This window comes from Mugil cephalus, chromosome 1, assembly GCF_022458985.1.
Source record: "Mugil cephalus isolate CIBA_MC_2020 chromosome 1, CIBA_Mcephalus_1.1, whole genome shotgun sequence".
NCBI lineage: Eukaryota > Metazoa > Chordata > Actinopteri > Mugiliformes > Mugilidae > Mugil > Mugil cephalus.
The window spans coordinates 20,350,449-20,369,403 of NC_061770.1; the positions used below are offsets into that span (position 1 = coordinate 20,350,449).

Below are 18,955 nucleotides of genomic sequence, written 5' to 3' on the forward strand. Positions count from 1 at the left end.
AAGACTCCTTCTGAGGAAACACAATCTGAGATGAAGGAAACCAGATGAAAAGGCAGAAGCTGTCAGTGAGAATGGAGGACAGCTGTCAGTGAGAATGAACAAAACGTGTCTCTGTCTGCGATGGCACATGCACATTTTCTGGCAACCTCGAAGCAATTTGATTCAGAAATGGGCCTCGAACATCAGTCACTTTTGAACAGTGTGGCTTCGCAGAATCTGGCCTTATTCTATCTTTGTCTCACAGAGTCTTTAATTAATACGTTCATTAGTAAGATGTCTGGGCGAAAGGACTGCTTCAGCAAATCGGAGGCTGCATGAATTAGCAATCCATTTACAGAATTATAATAGGCATAAATTAAGTCTGGCCTCTTAGCTCGCAGAAAACAAATCAAACGTATCTCTGATAAGGCCTGTGTAATTTGTTGCCGGGTGTGACGGTGCGAGCGGGAGCAGCTTGATAGTGCAGATGCTTTATTTTGCATTTTAAACGCAAATCAATCAATCAGCAGAACCGGTCAAGGCAAGGGAGCTTGTGTAATGCTCGGTGACCTGGAAGTAAAAAGTAACAGAAGGCATTCCCGCCCACTGGCTCCACTGGCATCGGGCTGCCTCCGCGCTCACCATCGGCTCCACCATCTCATATCACACACGCACGCACAAGTATGGGACGGATGGCTCTTCAATACTTAAAACTGTTTTCGAACGTCCTGTCGATGCGATGCGCTCCATTACAGTCTGTTTTTCCACATCCTCTCAGGATTGCCACTCCCCTGTGCAGAGGAGTTTGTGTACCCTACAGTCATGGGTAGCCAAATTTAGTAGTACTCCCAGCGAGGTCCGCTGTGACTGAGAAAAGAGGGAGGTTCCTGTCCAGACAAAGTGCGGCCCATCACCTACTCCTCTGCAAGGAAAGCCCTGCTGGCTCGGAGCCCAGAAAACACAGGGTGTCTGAATGTAGGGCTCGGATCTCTCCCTCTGTGAAGGTGTTCCAGGAGGCATGAAAAAAAGAACAAAATCAAAAGTATCATTGACTTTCCCGTGTGATGCTTTTGTCTTTAAGCATGCGCCGACCGACTTTAACGGAGGCCTCGTGGAAATATTGACAGACATATTTGCACAAGTGACCTTGAAGTATAATGTGCTCGCACGGCTCAGGTTGCCGCGTCGTGTGCTCGTGTGTGGAAGCGAAGCCCCCGCCGCCGGAAAACGACTGACGAGACGTTCTGGGGCTGTGTGCATCGCTCTGAGAAAATGCAAAGGAGGTCACTCGGTAATGAAAGCCGGGAGATTTCTGAGCAGCACCTCGCTTTATCATTCATCCTTTCCTCAAAGACCTTAAGGTTTTTTCTGCAGCACCGGAGGATCATTCATCTAAGTAGCCCTGTCAGTGTCTTTGCACTGGGTTACAGCACAGCTCATATCCCCTAATTTAGATGCAAAGACATGAGTGGAAATATGGGATCAGCTTCTTTTTTTTCTTTTTTTTGTCTTCATTCCATTATTCTTACTCCCAGGGGGACAAAACTCTTTGGCATGAAGCCTCCTCTGGTGTCAGTGTCTTGCATGTATTAAGGAAATACATCAGTTCAGGCGCTCACCAGACTATTTTTTTTTTCCACGTGGGATTTGCAAGACCTCAAACATTTCTGACGGTTCTGGAAGAGAAACATCTATTCCTGATAATGTCACCTCTTCCATTTTAAGTCTGTTCTTCTAGATAAGTAACCATGGTTACCATAGCGTGCCTCTACGTGTAAAAGCCAGCTGCTACCAGCTGAAATGGCTGAAGACAGCAACCAACATTGTTGTGAATGATGAGAGACGGCATGTCTTCAGAAAGGAGACCATCGAACGGACGCGCTTGTGCCGATGTTGCACACGAGGCGGATGCTTTTCACCCCGGTCATATTTCCCTAGTAGTGTTGTCTTGCCATTGGAGATGCATCCCGTGTCCCTGTGCTGTGTTTTCCCTCCCTGTGTTCTCCTTCTCCCGCAAGATGCCTCCACTTCGCTGGGGTTAAAAATAGACACATCCCCCCAGTGCAGCTCGGGCCTAACTTTGTTTTCACGAAGGAAATGAAAAGCACACAAACTGTTCTGGCTGGAGGGACGGAGGGAAAAACAATAACCTTCAAGTTCCAATGACAAATCGGCTTCTTTTGGTGTAAGAGAAATGGGGTGAGGAGGAAGAGAGGCAACAAAACACAAAGGCATTTTACTGAGGATTAGACCTGTGTTGCTTTCTGCTCAACACTGAGATCCCTTGGCTTTTATCTTTTTTTTTTTTTTTCCCACATGGGTTTTGATCTCAAATTAGTCTCAGCCATCTGTTGCACGGGACTGAAGCCTGCCCACTTCCCCTGACAAATCAGATTCTATTCTGAGACAGATAAAACAAAACAAACAAAACAAATATTTGAACATTTTTTTTATGGTGAATAATCAGAGGTTTGGGTAAGGACATCGATTTCTCATTGGCCCGATACCCTTTCTGATCTTACATCGCACACGTGGACAAACTTGGGGCACATGCACAAGACAATCTTTTTTTTTTTTTTTCCAGTTACAGTTTCTAAAAGGAAGAGAAATCCGTGCAAGACGAACGGAAGACAGAACAGGACAGGGTGAACTGCAAGACAATGGAGACGGATGAGGAGATGCTGGCAAGCAGGGAACGGAGAGTACGATAAAACAGAGCGAACACTGGAGTCGACAGGCAGAGAGGGAGAGCAGAGAGGAAGGAGGGGGCAGGGACGTGGGAGAGATGCAAGTTGAGTCAAAACCCCCCCGAGCTCCCCTGATTTCTCTGTGAAAGACACAGTGCTGAAAAGATGGCAAAGCCCGTGCCCTCTCTGCCAAGGCATGCCCAAGACAATGACATCATCACTGTCGAACTAGCAAGGACAGGAGACGAGAGCCCGGACTCGCGCTCGGGCCTTTTATTCATTATTATTCACTCACTTATTCATCATTGTGCTGGTGCTTGGACTATCACTTTGTTCTGACGCCATCGTTAGCTCCTCACGCTTAAAGATCTTCTGCAAACAAGAGAATCCTTCTGCACACAACCAGGCTGTCGACAATGTTCAGACGTAGTCTTCACACATACTTAAATAGAGGCTCCTCCAAAGTAAATGATACGCATAGACGGAAAGCTATTAGTGCACGGGGGGAAATAATCACACAGAATCACAACACAATCTCTAAAACAGAAGGACGGGTTTTGGATGTTTGGTGGTTCGCACGCTGGCCATCAGCTGCATCACTTTTCTGCGGACCTCATCGCTTTCTGCTGGAGGTAGTGCGCCTTTCCCTCCTCAAAACGTCTCTGCTCGTCCTCCCCTTCAATCTAAAGGAAAAAAAACAAACAAACACGGGAGATTTGTTTTCAGACATATTTATCATCCATGCATATTGTGCACCGGGATGTTTCCCTTCTCGTTATTGCATTAACTGTGGGCGAAGCTCTGATCTAATTCAGCAGACCGTGCTGTCGTAGACGGCATTCATCTTCTTGGCGAAACTTGGAGGGGCCGTACATCATTACTGCGTAATGTATGCAGGAAGATGATGAAGACGTCGCATGAGGAGATTGTTCAAGGCATTCTGCGGCGCGATAAAACACTTTGCGACTCATTTGGAAGCGCGTGCTTTTAAAGGCATTTCAGTAACATATAGTTTTACTGCAACAGTGATGAAACACACCTCCCCATCTGGCTGTTAAAAACTGATTACATTAAAGGTAAAAGAACACTGCAGTAAAATGTGAAACCCTGTCTTGACCAGCCTTATTCGGGGTGGAGGATAGGACGGCTTCATGCAGTATTTTTGGCGTCAAGAGCAGCAATATTGCAAAAATTCTGGAAAGCCCCCCCACCCCCTCCTCCCTGAATTTACAGCTGCTAACAATCACCTTTCATTTATTCTGTGCAGTACTTTCATTCCTTTTTTTTTTTTTTTTTTTGCCTTCACTTGCATAGAGTTCAGTTGTGCTGCTGGATCGTGGGCGGAAGCACTTTGTACAGTTTAATTAAACTGCCTGGAAACCTCATGACTTGAACAACAATGCCGCCACCAGTGACGGTGTCAACACTTACTTTTATGGTGCGCCCCGCTTTCCCACCCTCTCATCTGCGCACAGCTGGGTGTGTGAGCATGCAACGTGTTTTTTTTTCCCTCTCTCTCTCTCTTTTTTTTATTCTATGTAACATGTACAAATGAATGCGAGCATTAATGGAACGTTCAGATGGAGGCTCCTTGCAGCGTGTGCGCACCAGGTGGTTGGCAGCTTCAAGAGCACTTGCCACTCAGAGGAACAGGGCGCAAAGCTGGCAGATGGCACCTCAAGTTTATGGAGGGAGCAGGGTGGTAACAAATATGACAAAACATCCTGCCAGGGACAAGCCCAGTGGGGGTCATACGACTCAAATGTGATGATGATATTAAAAATAACACCAGTGGGAATGTCTTATTTATGGAGCAGGTCTGAGAGCGTGCAGCTGTAGTATTGGTGCGTCTGTTTGATGGTTATATAACAGTCAGCATACTGCTCAGTCAGTTTTGCTTTTGCCATTCAACTGCAAGTAATACATAGTTCCAGTTCAATGACTTTCAAAAAAAAAAAAAAGACGACGGAGAGAGAGCAAGTTCCAAAACAGTTCATCCCTTTAAAAAATGTACATGAACGGTAATAGTTACCCGAAAATATGATTGTCAAAAAATTAATTTACTTATTCTAGATCAAATCAAACATTTGTCACTAGAAAAGTTCAAAAAGTTTATGATTAGGAAGTCAAATATCCACGATGGCTTGTCATTTTTTTCTTGGGGTCAATGGAGGACTGCAGGTTTTCATTCAAAATGATGCTGAAAATACTGTTTATTTACATCTAGAGGGACATTTTCCATGCATATCGCAGTATAAAGGAGTTTTATATCTGCTGCTACACTGGTGCATACATTCTGCAGCAATGCATCTCAGGACACCAAGTAGCTATCAGAGCGGGGAGCAGCCATAGTGAGTGAGAGCAGCTAATGACTGTGTCAAAAGGAACTCGGGTTCTAGGAATTCTCTGGTGGTCACTGTAATAGTTGCAACTGTGACATGTACCTTTAAGACAAACTGTGTTGCTTAGATACAAGTCAGACCATGTCATCAGACAGCACTCTCAGAGGCCTCTCAACCATACTTACTTAGTTACTTACTGCCCATTATGCCTCCTGGCATGTAGAAATGAAACAATGACGCATGCTGCAGTTCTTTGCATTTGTCAAACCGCAAGTGTCTGTGCAGTACTGTCCAAGAGTGGAGCCACATTATCAATTACCTGCCCACACTCCCACTAGACTCACTAGCATTTGGTTAATACTACACTCTACTCTATCTCTGTGGGAAAAATGCGGGATTGTACACTAGTGACGTACGGATCGATACTGAAATATAAATATAAATATAAATATAAATATAAATATAAATATAAATACTACTTCAGTCTTTAGAGGTAATGTAACAACAATGTAACACAGTGGAAAGTAACTAAACTACTGAGTTGTGGCACCTCAGGTTAAACCACGACACAGAATACGAGGCATTTATGATGAGAAAGTGGACGAAAGAGGAGAGCACAGGGTCAGAATTAAAATGCAAGCTTTCATTTTATAGTAGTTCTTAATAGTTGAACAATAATTTATTTTAATGGTCTCATTATTTTATTTTTTAAAGCATTTTCACATATTTTGTATGATTGTATCCTCCGCTTGTGTTTGAAAGGAAATCATTGGTATTGAACTTCATTACTGTACGAATTATTATAATTTTTTTCTACTCTCACAGTCCTATGGGACCTCTTCACAGAGCGGTTGCCAGTGGCAACCATCAACCATAATGTTGCACATCCTGTTTTTATAGTGTCAAATTTCTCAGGAAAATGGAAACTTGAACATACTTCCGCGTACTGTATTAACTGCCTAAAATAACAGGAAATTGCATGTTTTTTTGTGGCGTTTTAGTTTCTAGATGTGACCTATACCGCAGCCACCCACCAGGGGGAGGTCCACATGGTTTGGCTTCACTCTTGAGGAGCGGTTATGGCCTCTGTTTTTCTTTTTGTTTGTTTGTTTGTTTTTTACAGTCGGCGCTCTTACACCAGCAGTTAGACTTAAGTTGCGTGTATGTCTTTCATTTATGTGTGGCAAGATCAGAGCTGTACAATCAGGCAGTCCCAGTGTGGCTCTGAGTTTTTGGATAGCATCTGTTTCTACACTCTTCAAGCTACCTTGACGACAGAAACACAAAGCCAAACTGTAACGCCGAGAAGAAAGAAAATTAAAACATTCGAATGGTCTAGATACAAAACAGACTCTCTGTTCAGAGGAAACATTACAGTATAACAAATAAAAGCCAACCAAAATGAGGAGAAACATGGATTACCACCGTCGAGTGTGACAGACAGCACACCTCAGCTGTGATTACTGTCACTGCCTTAAGGGGACGGTAAAAGTTCCACACTGTTCTTTTAAGCGATAGCTCTCTGAAACTAGTCACAGTAAATCTGTGATGTCACCTCCGTTACTATTATTATAATTGTTTTTAATTGTTATATAGTCTTTTTCTGTGGATAATTCACAGTCTCTGTCCCTTAATGGAATGCAGTAATAAGAACATTCAGCTTGTTAAGTCTGCCAAATGAACTGCAGGAAGAAACTGTGCAGGGAGCTGGCAATTACAGTATTATTAATATACAGTAAGCCACAACAAAGTGATTCAGGCTCCCGATACGAAACAGAAGTTTATAAATCATCCTGCCTAGCTAATGCATATATCAAAGACATCCATCATTTCCCGCAGATTGGTTTACAAGATTTCATTACAAGTCCAAATGCTGTGTAGTTCACAGGGGCTGCAGCCATGTAACTAAAGCACAGGGGGAGCGGGGTTATTATTTCCCCCTAAACACGCTCAGTGAATAGAATTAAGTTAATGTTCCTCCCATGTTTCACCCTCCGTCGGGTATGAGAAACAAATAAGAGTTGAAAAGGTTTAATAACTGAATTTTTCCCAGCATCTGCCCGGCTTTGTTTTTCCACCGCGTCCATAGAAACAATGAATAAATGATATGAATTCCCTGCACGCTAAAGATCTGTTTGTCTCACTGCATTTAGACAAACGTCAGAGATATGCCTTTATATATCCCACAATGGGGATATTCACATTGTTGGCAGCAGCGGCACAGAAACACTCAACACTTAAACACACAGTGCGCATATAGGTGGACTATGTATGATAAAATAAATAAGAAATGAAAGATATATTACAAGCAGAGTACAAATAAGACGTGAAAAAATGAGGATACGTACATATATACACACACACACGTCTACCAGCTTTATTCACGCAACACTATAGCCACATTTTCTTTCAAACTAATTTGGTGGCAGATATGGTACAATTATAGTGCTCTTGGGTAAGAGCTGTTTCACAGGCTGTGACGTACAGGCCGCAGCCCTGCGTAGGAGTGTGAGTTCAGTAGCACGCAGTACTTCTTGCCTTGCTGGTAAATGTTTCGGCCACGATAGCTGCCAGCTCCACAAAAGGCATGCAAGCTTTTTATTTTGCAGGAATCCTGAATCGTTACGTGATCCAGTGCTTTGCGCGCATTGCTTCTGGGCCGCACGTACGCACGTATGTGCTAATGTCAATGCTGAGGCCATTTGCATAATTCAATGAGACGGTTTAACAAAATGTTCCTTTTGGTGTCCCCGTGTAATTGATATTCCCACAGATGCTCCGGTCTAATAACTGTGATTATACAGAATCATCAACTGGAGACTGTCTGATGCAGAACCTATCAACACTGCAGAGAGCGCTCACGCTTGTTCAATTGTCTTTAAAAAAAAAAAAAAAAATGACATTATGGTTCATAAATCATGTCTTGGACATACCGCCATGTTACGACTAGCTCTGTTTCACTCACAAACCCAATCAGCTTAGTGCTATTTCTACAGAGACAATTAAACCATCACATTATGATGACGACATGAACACAATGGCTCATCTTTGAACAAAGCTAAAGTGATTGAATGTGAATTTTACGTGATACAGACAAAATTACTTTTTTTTTTTTTTGAGGTTAAAAAAAAAGCATTTATTCCAAAGTGAAGGAATCAGCAGCTCTGCAGCATTATTCAATTTAAACATAGCAGCACACTGGAGATAAAAATCATTAAATAAGTAGCAAAATTAAAAAAAAAAATACAATAGCACAGTGTTGTTAAAGTGCCTCATATTGGTGATAAGTGAAAGGTCAAGGACTCATCTCACTCAGTAAGATTCGCTCTCGGGGCCCATGGTTGCTTGAGTAAAATTTTAATAGAGATCCATTGAAGAGTTATTGACCACTTTTAATCTGGACCAAAGTTGTGGCATTACCTGACTGACTGACACAAAAGGCCACGGATAACACTGGAATATCAATCTGAATGTCTTCCACTGGGAACCAAGACAAAGTCAGACCTCAGAGCCTCGGCTCAGTCGATCACGCAGTCAATGAAAACCGCCGTTTCCACCTTGTGTGCCGCTCGACTGTTAGCTGGATGATTGAGCGGAAATGGAGTAACCAAACGGCGTAAATGTGGAACAGGGACAAAGCTTGTAAAAGGGACGTGCTCAGACAATGCCAGCGAAATGCCAAAGGGGTTCCTTTGTGTTGGCATGAGCTGTTATTAGAGTGGGCACGGGGCATCAGTGGCACTGCCAAATGTCACCGTCTCAAAAGTGGAAGCAAGCTGTAAGCAACCGGCTCAAGACAAATGAAAGCCATCTGGACTGGCATGAGCCTGGATGCTAACCTATGAGTGTGTGTGTGTGTGTGTGTGTGTGTGTGTGTGTGTGCTTGAGAGAGAGAGAGAGAGAGAGAGAGGGGGAGAGAGAGAGACAAAGGATGACATTTTGAACAATGTTGAAAGGTGTTTCATTTGTAGACATAAAATGAGTCTTTTCAAATACTCTGGCTTTGAATGGAGAAAGGACCTCTGTCCCTGGACCTGTCTCTTCAGTTGTGATTAAAACTGTATGCTGTCTTATATTTTTTTTTGTCTGCGTCTGGTAACCCAGACTTCTCAGATTTCAAATAATCTGGGCTTCATCGCAGTTTCAGCAGCAGCAGCAGCAACGTTGGATGAGACGCAACAAGTGACGAAACAGTGAGTCAAAGTCAGCGGAAAAGTCAGGGAAGTTTGACGTGTCCGAGGCGAAAGGACGAATGGATTCGGTGACACCTGTTTTTACACCATTCTGTCAGTAGCAGTGATGTGATTGCTGCGTGCAGGATGAAAAGAGTCCTTCAGAGGTGTGCAGCCATGGCCTCAGCTCTCTTTACGTCGCCTCATTTGGAAAAAAAGTTGCTTGACATTTATTTGAAAGGAAAGATGAGATTGCCTCTTTCAAGTTTGAAAGATTTGCTAAACTAATGTGCAACTTTTAAGTAAAGGGAATAGTAAGGTTTCTTTTCTCTTTTTTTTTTCCTCCAGAGATCTCCAAATTAGAGTTAAAACTGAAGACGTTTATTAAACTTTGTGCCATTACAAGCTAGCTCTGACTGTCGGCCCAGCTTCAATTAAAGTGAACGCTTTGCTGCTTCCTCTCTGGTGCTGCTGAAAATCGTTATGAAATATGCAGTGGGAGGAAAATGAATGAAGAAAAGGAATGCAATGAAAACCAAAAGTTAAATGTGATTTATTAATACACTATACTATATATACTAATGATAAAAAATAAAGTGTGTGTAGTTTGCTTGACTGAACTGTATATGATAAAGTCTCGGCTGCGGTATACATTTACTGGTTTCTCTGCATATTCATGAATAATTTATAACGATATCCATTATTTAACATCCCCTACAGAGTCGAGGACTGAGGTGCGATGAGACCAAATGTCAGGATTATCTCCCTGTCGTGCCTCGGAGCCCGCCGAGTCAGAAATATTTGCCATTCTGGCACCAGTGTACCCGTTAACCAGTTTCTATGTCTTGAATGGGAGGCCTCTAAAAATAGATGAGCATCTCTTCATGTGGACTGCAGGAGGTTGCCATGACAACCGGGCTTGTTTTCGTGTCAGGGAAGGCCAGCTGAGTCTCTGCCAGCGACGGAGGGAGGGAGACGGAGGAGAAGGAACGGGGAGAGTCGGAGAAAGGAGGGTAAAGGAGCGACGGAAGGGTTGAGCGGCGAGGGTGGGGGCTGGGGAATATGGAGAGTGGCAGAAGGAGTGGAAGATGGAGGAACAGATGGAACAGAAGAAAGCAGAGATGTGAAGATGAAGCGAAGAGCTGAAGGAAACTAAAAGAAATGGCGGCATGTGAAAAACGATGCAACGTACGATATGTTCATGAGGTATGAATGACCTTTATGCCTCTGCAGGAAGTGAATGGACACACTCTTTTTCATTCATACTCTGCCTTTTGCCACCAGCTGAGACCCAGCCCTTTTGTTTTTTCTAACCTTGAGCTAGAAAACTGCTGCCCCATTAAAATCATGACAAATACAACGCAGACGTGCACCGGTCAAAGGTGCTCCCAGGCATTTTCACTTCTTGCTGTTCTCGCCCGGCGAGCACATATATCATTTCCGTTATTTTCAAGGGTAGTGCTGGGGAGAGCGAGGCATTTCCCAATACCCTCCCTGCTCACGCTGTCTCCATGTCCCACTTCAGCGCTACCCACGGTATGCTTACATTAGTGACAGCCCATCTACGGCCCCCCCGCATGCACACACTCCCTAACCCCCAGCTGAGCTAAAACGGGAAAATCTAAAAATAGCAAATGCGGGGAGCTCATTCGAGAGAAATTGAGGATGAGAAAATGGTGGTGAAGCACCTGCGGTTAAATATAGCAGAAGCAGCCCTTTCGATCAGGTTATTTATAGACCACAACTGGAGCAAGGTCGGCCACGGTGTCATGAAAATTTAATTAGCAAGGGTTTAACTTTGGTTTTTAGCTTATATTCAAATTAAAAAGGATTTAGCGATTAGATTTTAAATGATGATCTAGGAGGAGGTGGGAAGCAATCAAATGCATTGACAGGATCCACGGTGTGTCTTAAATGCAGTGTGTGAAATATTGTTAATCCAAGTGCATAACGTGGAGAACACACAACCGGAGAGGCAAAACAAATGTGGGTCCACATTTAAGACTGTAAGACTGTACCAAGAGCAGATTGTTAAGTCAGTGCTTTCTAACACCTAATCGGGGGAAGATTTATTTACCTTTACACAGAGCCAGCCGTGTACCCACTCTTTGTGCCAAGCCACCCAGCTGCTGACTTATGTGAGAAACATCTTTCCTAAATGTGTGGCCCACACCAAGCTACCATAGGGCAACAAAGGAAGACTGTGAAGTAGAATCTAAGCTCTAATGTTGTGCTTGAATGTTGCGCGACAGGAAGTAACTCTCCAAAACAGTAGGTGGCAGTAGACTGTATTCATCATTATAAAAATGAAAAAACAAAACAAAAGGAAGCACTAAAAACATGTCTTGAATCATTACTGGACATGTTTTTCATTCCACATGATCAAGCCACTGTTAAAATATTTGTATTGGCCAACGGAGAATCATGGTTTTTGTTTTGTTTAGTTTTTCCTCTTCTGTTTATTTTGCCCGTCACAGAAGACGTAATTCATCGTAGGGCTGGGTGATATGATCAAAAATTTATATCAAGGTATTTTTCAAATTTGGATGGTATTTCTGTATTTTTTCTTTCATGCACAATCACGTGTTCACAACATTTTCTACTGGTTGAGAGAGGGATTATTGCAGTGGATTGACTAAGGATGCACTGTTTTACTGTGATGACGAGTCAATATTAAAGAGTTAGCACTGCTTGCTTATATGGAAACCCAGGGACATTTACAGCTCGAAAATAAAAATAAATAAATGCTATCAAGATAAAATGAGGAATATTTATTCATATTTATACTGCTATGTCTGTATTGTCAATAGCAGCATGACTGGCTACCGTAATGATTGTAGTCACATCATTGTTTTTTTTCTCATTCATAAAAAGCTGAAAATTTCAGGGACAGTTTTAACTGGGGGACAGGTCATCCAAAACAGGGACTGTCCTCAGAAATCGGGGACGTTTAGTCCACAAATAACAAATAAAAATAAAATACGACACGCCACCTTTTTTTGGGCATGAGTCTTCTCATTTTGCTGCTTCATTTTTCAGACCTTTCCATATAGTATAGGAACTATAGTTCCTATAGTGCCCAGCCTTAATTCATCGCACAGTTGGTTGCACTAATGGTTCCTTTTATTGTTTTATTCCATAACAATCAGAAATCCCTTTTATTGAGCAATACTATAAAGACTATTAGATGGTGGTAGTGGCCCAAGGTAAAAATTTAAATGACAGGACAGGGAGGCCAAATGTCGTTGTGCTTTGTTCTGGCCGTTATCATCTGGCTTATGAGGTTAATTAACGTCATCACTGCAGTTCTTTTCCTCACAGTTCCATCAACGCTGCTAAGGACAATTTGGGTGTTGATTGGATTAACATGTTAAACCTTTTTACCCGCATGTGACAAGTCTCAACAACAAAAGGGCCAACGCCTATGAATAGGTTTACTGGGCATTCCCTTCATTTTTGAGTCAGTCTCATCCCACGTTGAAGCCCTTACTTTATGGAGTTACAAAGCCAGAAATAGCCAATTGAGGCTCGACCTCCTTCTCTCGCTCATAAATAACCACGCACGCATTGGTGCTCAATGATCTGTTCAGCCGTGTGCACGGTCACACGCAAAGCCCACTCTCACATGCACGCACAGCCACACATGCAGGTCCTATATTTGGGTTTTTCGTGCACACAAACATAAAGTCTGTCCAAACTGTAACTCTACCCAGCATTTCCTTCGTTGCGCATGCACGCACACCAACACACACGCACGACTCTATTCCTGCCCTTGTTTATCTGACAGGCTACATCAGAGCCACGGCAGCTTGAGCTCCATTTAGATTTCCATTTATAGTGTTGAGGATGAATTATTAAAATCAGCAAGAGATTTTTTTTTTTTCCTCCCCCTTTATCTTTTCATAAAACTGAGGTGAACAGAGGAATTACAATGACGGCGATCATCGCGCAATTCCCCGCCGTTAAAACAAAGGGAATAAGCAGCTCATGTGAAATGGAAAACCAGGTAATGAATGCGTAGAGGGAGAGGCAGACAATGGGGAACCCGAACGGGGGGTTTGTGAAATGGAAATGGGAGAGGGGGGGCCTCAGACGCCTTTGAAAAGGCAAACCAGAGGAGACACGTGTTTGATGCATATTTCTGTGTGAAAGTCTGTTCTCAAATACATTTGTCACACCGTATGAGGCCAACGCCGGACCTTCAAGTGTGTCTGGACACCTTGGCTGCAGCCCTTGGTGGCGTGACAGCAGCAGACGTATGACTTCACTCTCGTCCACGCTGCCGAGCTCGGCTTCCTTCCTGGAAATTTCTTATTACATGCTCGAGTCATATGAAACACAGCAGAACATGATGATTCGCATCCGTTTTCAAATCTTACGGTGAGCATTTCTGCTGAACACATACTGCCCATTATTGCTTCTTCTTTCTTTAAACCAAGAGGGTGGAAGCTACCCCAGAAAAACATAGCAGTCCTCTCACTTGGGATTCACTTTGAACGCATTTCATCGGCTTATTCCGTACTCGGCACATACTTAAAGTTTAATGATTGGCCCAAGAGCAAACTCTGTAAATTTGTACAAGGGTGCTCTTGAGAGAATAATGACCTGCTGTTGGTCAAATTTCATTGAGGCTGCCCACTCAGCCAAAGCTATTGTTGTGGGCTTTACTAAAAAGCAAAGCTGTTTGGTATCATTACCAAATCAAGAAACTGGCTCACAATGGTGTTGCTGCAGTGGACGATATTCCCAAATAAGTAAATAAAAAATCTCCTCCCTCATGTAAATCCTGCTTACTGACAAGATAACTTCTCACCTCGCAGAAGAGTTGGACGAGTTTTAAGAGGATCGTCGCAGAGAGAGACAATAAGGGAGTGGTGCCAGGAGATAATTTAAATGTGCTGAGTTAAACAGATGGCCTGCACGCGGTGTTTGCATATAAACAGGGTTTGGATCACCATGTGCCGCGGAGACAGAACAAACAGTGGGCGCCTTCTCTCTCCTGTCTGCAGGTAAACATACACACTTTACATCGTGACAATAAGTGCTGAGTCAGACAGACACCACCGTCTGGGGATGTTGTGGGGATATTAGCATTCAGCCCTCAGCGCTTGAGGACAGTACCTAGACACAGCAAGGAATTTACTGCACTTTAAAGCAACCGACCGGCGAAACTCCCCAAATAAAGGATGCTGTCATACTATAGGGGTGATTATATATATATATATACATCCTTTTAGAATACTTTAAAATATTTAAATATTTGATGGAAAAAATTAACTGTGTTTTCACCATAGACAGTAAAAAAGATGATGATGGAACTGCTCCTTTAAAGTGAAGCCAGAGCAAGTAGAGCTCCCCCTGGTGGATGGCTGCAGTATAGGTCATATGCTCCACCTCCTATATGTTAGTGGATGGGTCTTGGGCCAAACTAAAGCACTAAAATACACGTGATTTTTATTTTAATTTATTTTATTTTATTTATTTTATTTTTTTTCAAGGATGTTTTCAGTCATTTTAGGTAGTTAATATAATGTTGAGGCATGTTCATGTGTCAGTTCGTTGGATGAGGTTTGCTGTAGTTAGTTATTTTACATTCTACCAGACTATCATTGTTGTTTTTCGTCTTCTACGCTGTGTTGTCCCAGGGAGGCAGCAATAAGAAGAAGGACACCTTGTGGTTGGTCATTACTACCACTACTGTATATTTACACAGCATTATACATTCATATTTTTATATAACTAAAATATCTTTCACATCTCTTTCTATGAGATGAAGTTTCCGGACACTGAATTTACCACATAATAAATAAAGTATGTATCTTTCTATTTCTATCCATAGAAACAGGATGTGACATAATGGTGATTACAAGTTGCCATGCCAGCCACTCCGTAAAGCGGGACTGTGAGAGTTGTTTTGAAGTAACTTTATAACAACTAACTAAATTAAAAGAAGTACAGTGTACAATGTGGACCCCCTGTTGAAGAACTATGCAAGACCTGATTTCTTTTATGATAAACATTTATGCCAAAGTAGGGTACACCACAAAAGTGTAAATGTATGCAGTAGGTATTTAGAGATGTGGACCAAACAAAGAAGAGATGTTACCAACCTTAAGAGGAGGGAGAGGAACGGATCCATTGTCCCATATGACATAGCTGAAGAAAGCTGAGGCGCAGCGATAGGTTATTCCATCAGACAAGGGCATAGAATCTGCAATAACTTCAATTTCCATAGACCTGGCACTGGTAAAAGTGGCCCTGCCCATCACAGTCAAAATGGAGCCTGAAAAGAAAAGCAAAAGCACATGCAGAGCACATGTACGTATATTCACATGAAAACCTTTTCTATACAGAAAGAAACTAAATTTATTTTTCATGCTGATTTGATAAGATTTCAGCAAGGAAATGTGCAAGAGGCTTATCAGGTTTTCCAAAAACAACAACTGCACTGCCGCTTTTCACGCCAAAATGTTTGATGCCTTAAATCATATAAAAAAGCAAACACCGACACAAGAAAAGTTTAAATCTGCTCCACACTGTCGCACCACTGGAAAAAATAAAAGCACAAGCAAATAGGATCTTTAAAAATAACGTATGCTTATTGTACTAAGGCAAAGCAGAAGCAAAAACGCATTGTTACAATATATTAAGACACATTTCCACAACTACTTGGTTTTGATTCCAACTAGAAATACAACATCTATTCCATCTCATGACTTTGACTCATCACGAATTAGTGCTCTTCTCCCTTTGTCACTGCAGAGCGAGAGGTGGGAAAAAAAACAGTCACCTAATAATACCGGGCATCATGGATGTGTTTCTTTATTCACTTTGATGTGCCAGTACTGTATTATTACTGCTGTTGCCATAGCGACGAGGAGAGAAGGTGTTATCCCTGCAGCCTGAGACTGATCCCGAGTACGTGAGTGAGATCTTCTGAAACAGTCAAAGTTCTAAATAATAGAAGACGTGCACAGGAAAAAATAAAGGGGGGGGGGGGGTTATACGTGTATATGCTGCAAAACGCTCTGATATTATGAGAACAATTTCTACAAGAGTCAGACTTGACTGCTGCTCAGCGATGGAGCTGTTTTCGGCCCGAAGAGCTTAGAAGACGAGCTAGCTGAGTGTGCTGTTATGCAAAGTAAATGTCTGCACAAAGCATAAGCAAATGCACCACCACAATAGATAGTTGATGGAATGGATGGCTGCACAGAGAGTGAATATGGTTTGCTTCCATTCTCCTTGGCCTCCTTTAGCCTCATTTTTGTCATCTGGACCGAAACCATTTGTTTCAGAAATAATGTTCCAAAGACAACGCTAATGAAAGCTCATTAAATGTGGTTAAGAATATGAAATTCAGAACTGGTCCAGTAAAGATACACATGCCACTGAAAAATGTAAAAGCAGAAGGGTGAATGAATTGGATAAAAACATTGATGGACCGTTAGATGTGATAAGAGAAACTGACCATAAATCATAGTCCCACCCCTCTATCAGGAAGGAGCTGCGAGATTACGGGATCATCATCTGTGATCTCACTGTACATGCTTAGAGATTTGAGAAATGGCCTCTAGGTGATAGTGAAAATCTGTCTGAGCAACTGTAAACGATTGGATAAGAGGATGATTTATGACAATGGAAGAGCTCATCCGCCATGGAGCCGAGTCCGTGCACTGAAACCAAGTCTGTTCTTTTGTGTTGTCTGGCTCTCTGAGTGTTTTTACATGTCACTGCCAGGAGCGAGTCCGGTCTCATTCAGATAAACTACCCATGGAACACTCGCGCATAGGCCCACTGAAGTGTGCACGAAAAAATAAGCCCCGATGGTGACGGGTAATTTTCAAAGACCTCCATGATTAATAATTGATTTACACAGAGAGCAGATCTGTGCAGTGCTGAAGGTCAGCCAACATGAAAAATTGGCGCTATGGTTTGTGAAGAGCTGTTTGATATATAGGACATTGTCTGAGTGATGGTGTTCAGTCCTTCAGTCCTTTAACACCACAGACAAAACCATTTAAGACAAAACCATCAATCATGCATCTTCTTCTAAGTTTTTTTCCTCTCTGTTGGGAGGTGATTATGTTACCAGAAAGATCTGCCGGATCAGTTGAATCATTTGGGTGGGTCCTTTATGCGGTGATATATAGAAGATAAACAGACATGGTCATACACGTCATTCGAGCGACGCAGAGTTGAACTGGTTTGCAATAAAATGGTTCCGATTGGTTGGAGGACTTATCCAACTACATGCAAAGATTTTTTCCCCCTGTAATCAAATCCAAATGGAGTGTTACCAAGCTAATGTTACTAGACTTCTGCATGACTATGCCGGGCGACTTAGAAGTTGTTCAGGATTGTGTAAATCATGCTCGATGAATTAGAATAAAATTTCGTTTCTTCTGTCTTTCACACTTTAACGCTCTCCTCCAGCGCTCCCATCTCTCCCTCGACCTGAAATGTTCTTTCATCCAGCGGGAAAAAAGCGTTTGAAATTTCAGCCTTTTCTTTCTCATTATTTTGTACCTGACTGTTTCACTGTAACGAGAAGAGTTCTGACAGGACTTTCCTTTGATGCTTCAATGGATAGCCCTTCATTTATATTCTCTGTACCATTATTGTTCAGTAGAATATTGTTGTTGCTTTTTAATTTTCTGTACCTGTGCTTCAAAACGCATGATGCTGGGATCTTATTAGCTATGTTCAGTAAAAATTACATAATTTATCCAAAATATGGTATAAGTATTTTGGAATATGTTGTCTGGACCATAAAATTGCTATTAGATTTTTGCATAATTGCCAATTATTAGTGTGGCACACACTCTGCATGTTTTTAATCAAAATGAGACCTCTGGAAGTTTTAATAGGTCTCTTGAGAGCTTCAAGTTCTAACAAATAAACAGTAAATTTGGTGGCGAATGAGGTGTGGGATGGAGTACAACAAGTCACATTAGAACAATAAAAATAAAATAAGGTCTTCAAGATTGATTTAGTACTGGCTGAAATGTTTTAATGTTAACCCCTTCTAGAACACTCTTCTTACCGCTTCTTATCTTATTCTTCTGTGTTTTTTCCCCCCTCTCTGGTGATATGTTTGCACTGTAAACCTGCCCCGTTCTAAACTGTTTGCACTGCGGAGCCAAAAGGAGACTGACAATCTGTGCCCCGAGGGAAGTGGACTGCTCGAGGCAGGACCTCCAAAACCCACGTATAAACACACCTCAGTCTGTTTAATGTCCCGAGTCTCGTCTGTGAATTTAATGTTTATTCTGTCTATTTGTCTTTTCCCACGATTGAAAGCTCATTAAGCATTAGGTAAACACTGCTGTACTCTTCACTGTTTACGGGGAAGTATAGATGGATCCTTTAAAGGAAGATTCCACCTATGATATTTTTTCCACTGTCAGGTGTCATCAGTCCTGTCGGAGAGATCCGGAGGCTACGTTTACATGAACGCTAGTATTACGGGACTAAACAGAATAATAACCCACTCAGAACACACATAAATCCAAGAAAGCTAGATTCAAAAGGGGCAACGCTGTTGAAAGCGTCGGCCCACCCTGCTCATCATTTTCTGTTTGATATAGTTAGTTAGTTAAATTGTGTGTATGTTCAATTCTGATGTTTTGGGTCAAATAAACACAGATCTTAGACGTCTCTGCTGCTGTTAACAATGAGAATTTCCCCCATTGTGGGATGAATAAAGGCGTATCGTATCGTATCGTATCGTATCGTTTGGTATCGTATCATGTCTTATCTTAGATAGTAAAAA

The 18,955-nt window shown here is 42.2% G+C and overlaps 1 protein-coding gene across 1 annotated transcript in view; it reads right to left on the bottom strand.

Moving 5' to 3' along the window:
• Nucleotides 1-1,667: 1,667 nt before the first annotated feature.
• acot7 (acyl-CoA thioesterase 7) overlaps nt 1,668-18,955 on the bottom strand; it is a 48,246-nt gene continuing 30,958 nt past the window's right edge. The window contains exons 11-12 of the mRNA XM_047576123.1: nt 15,291-15,463; nt 1,668-3,349 (exon numbers count right to left, since the gene is read on the bottom strand). Of these exons, the coding sequence (XP_047432079.1) occupies nt 3,263-3,349; nt 15,291-15,463 (260 nt within the window). The 3' untranslated portion in view covers nt 1,668-3,262. The remainder of the gene's footprint in view (nt 3,350-15,290; nt 15,464-18,955) is intronic.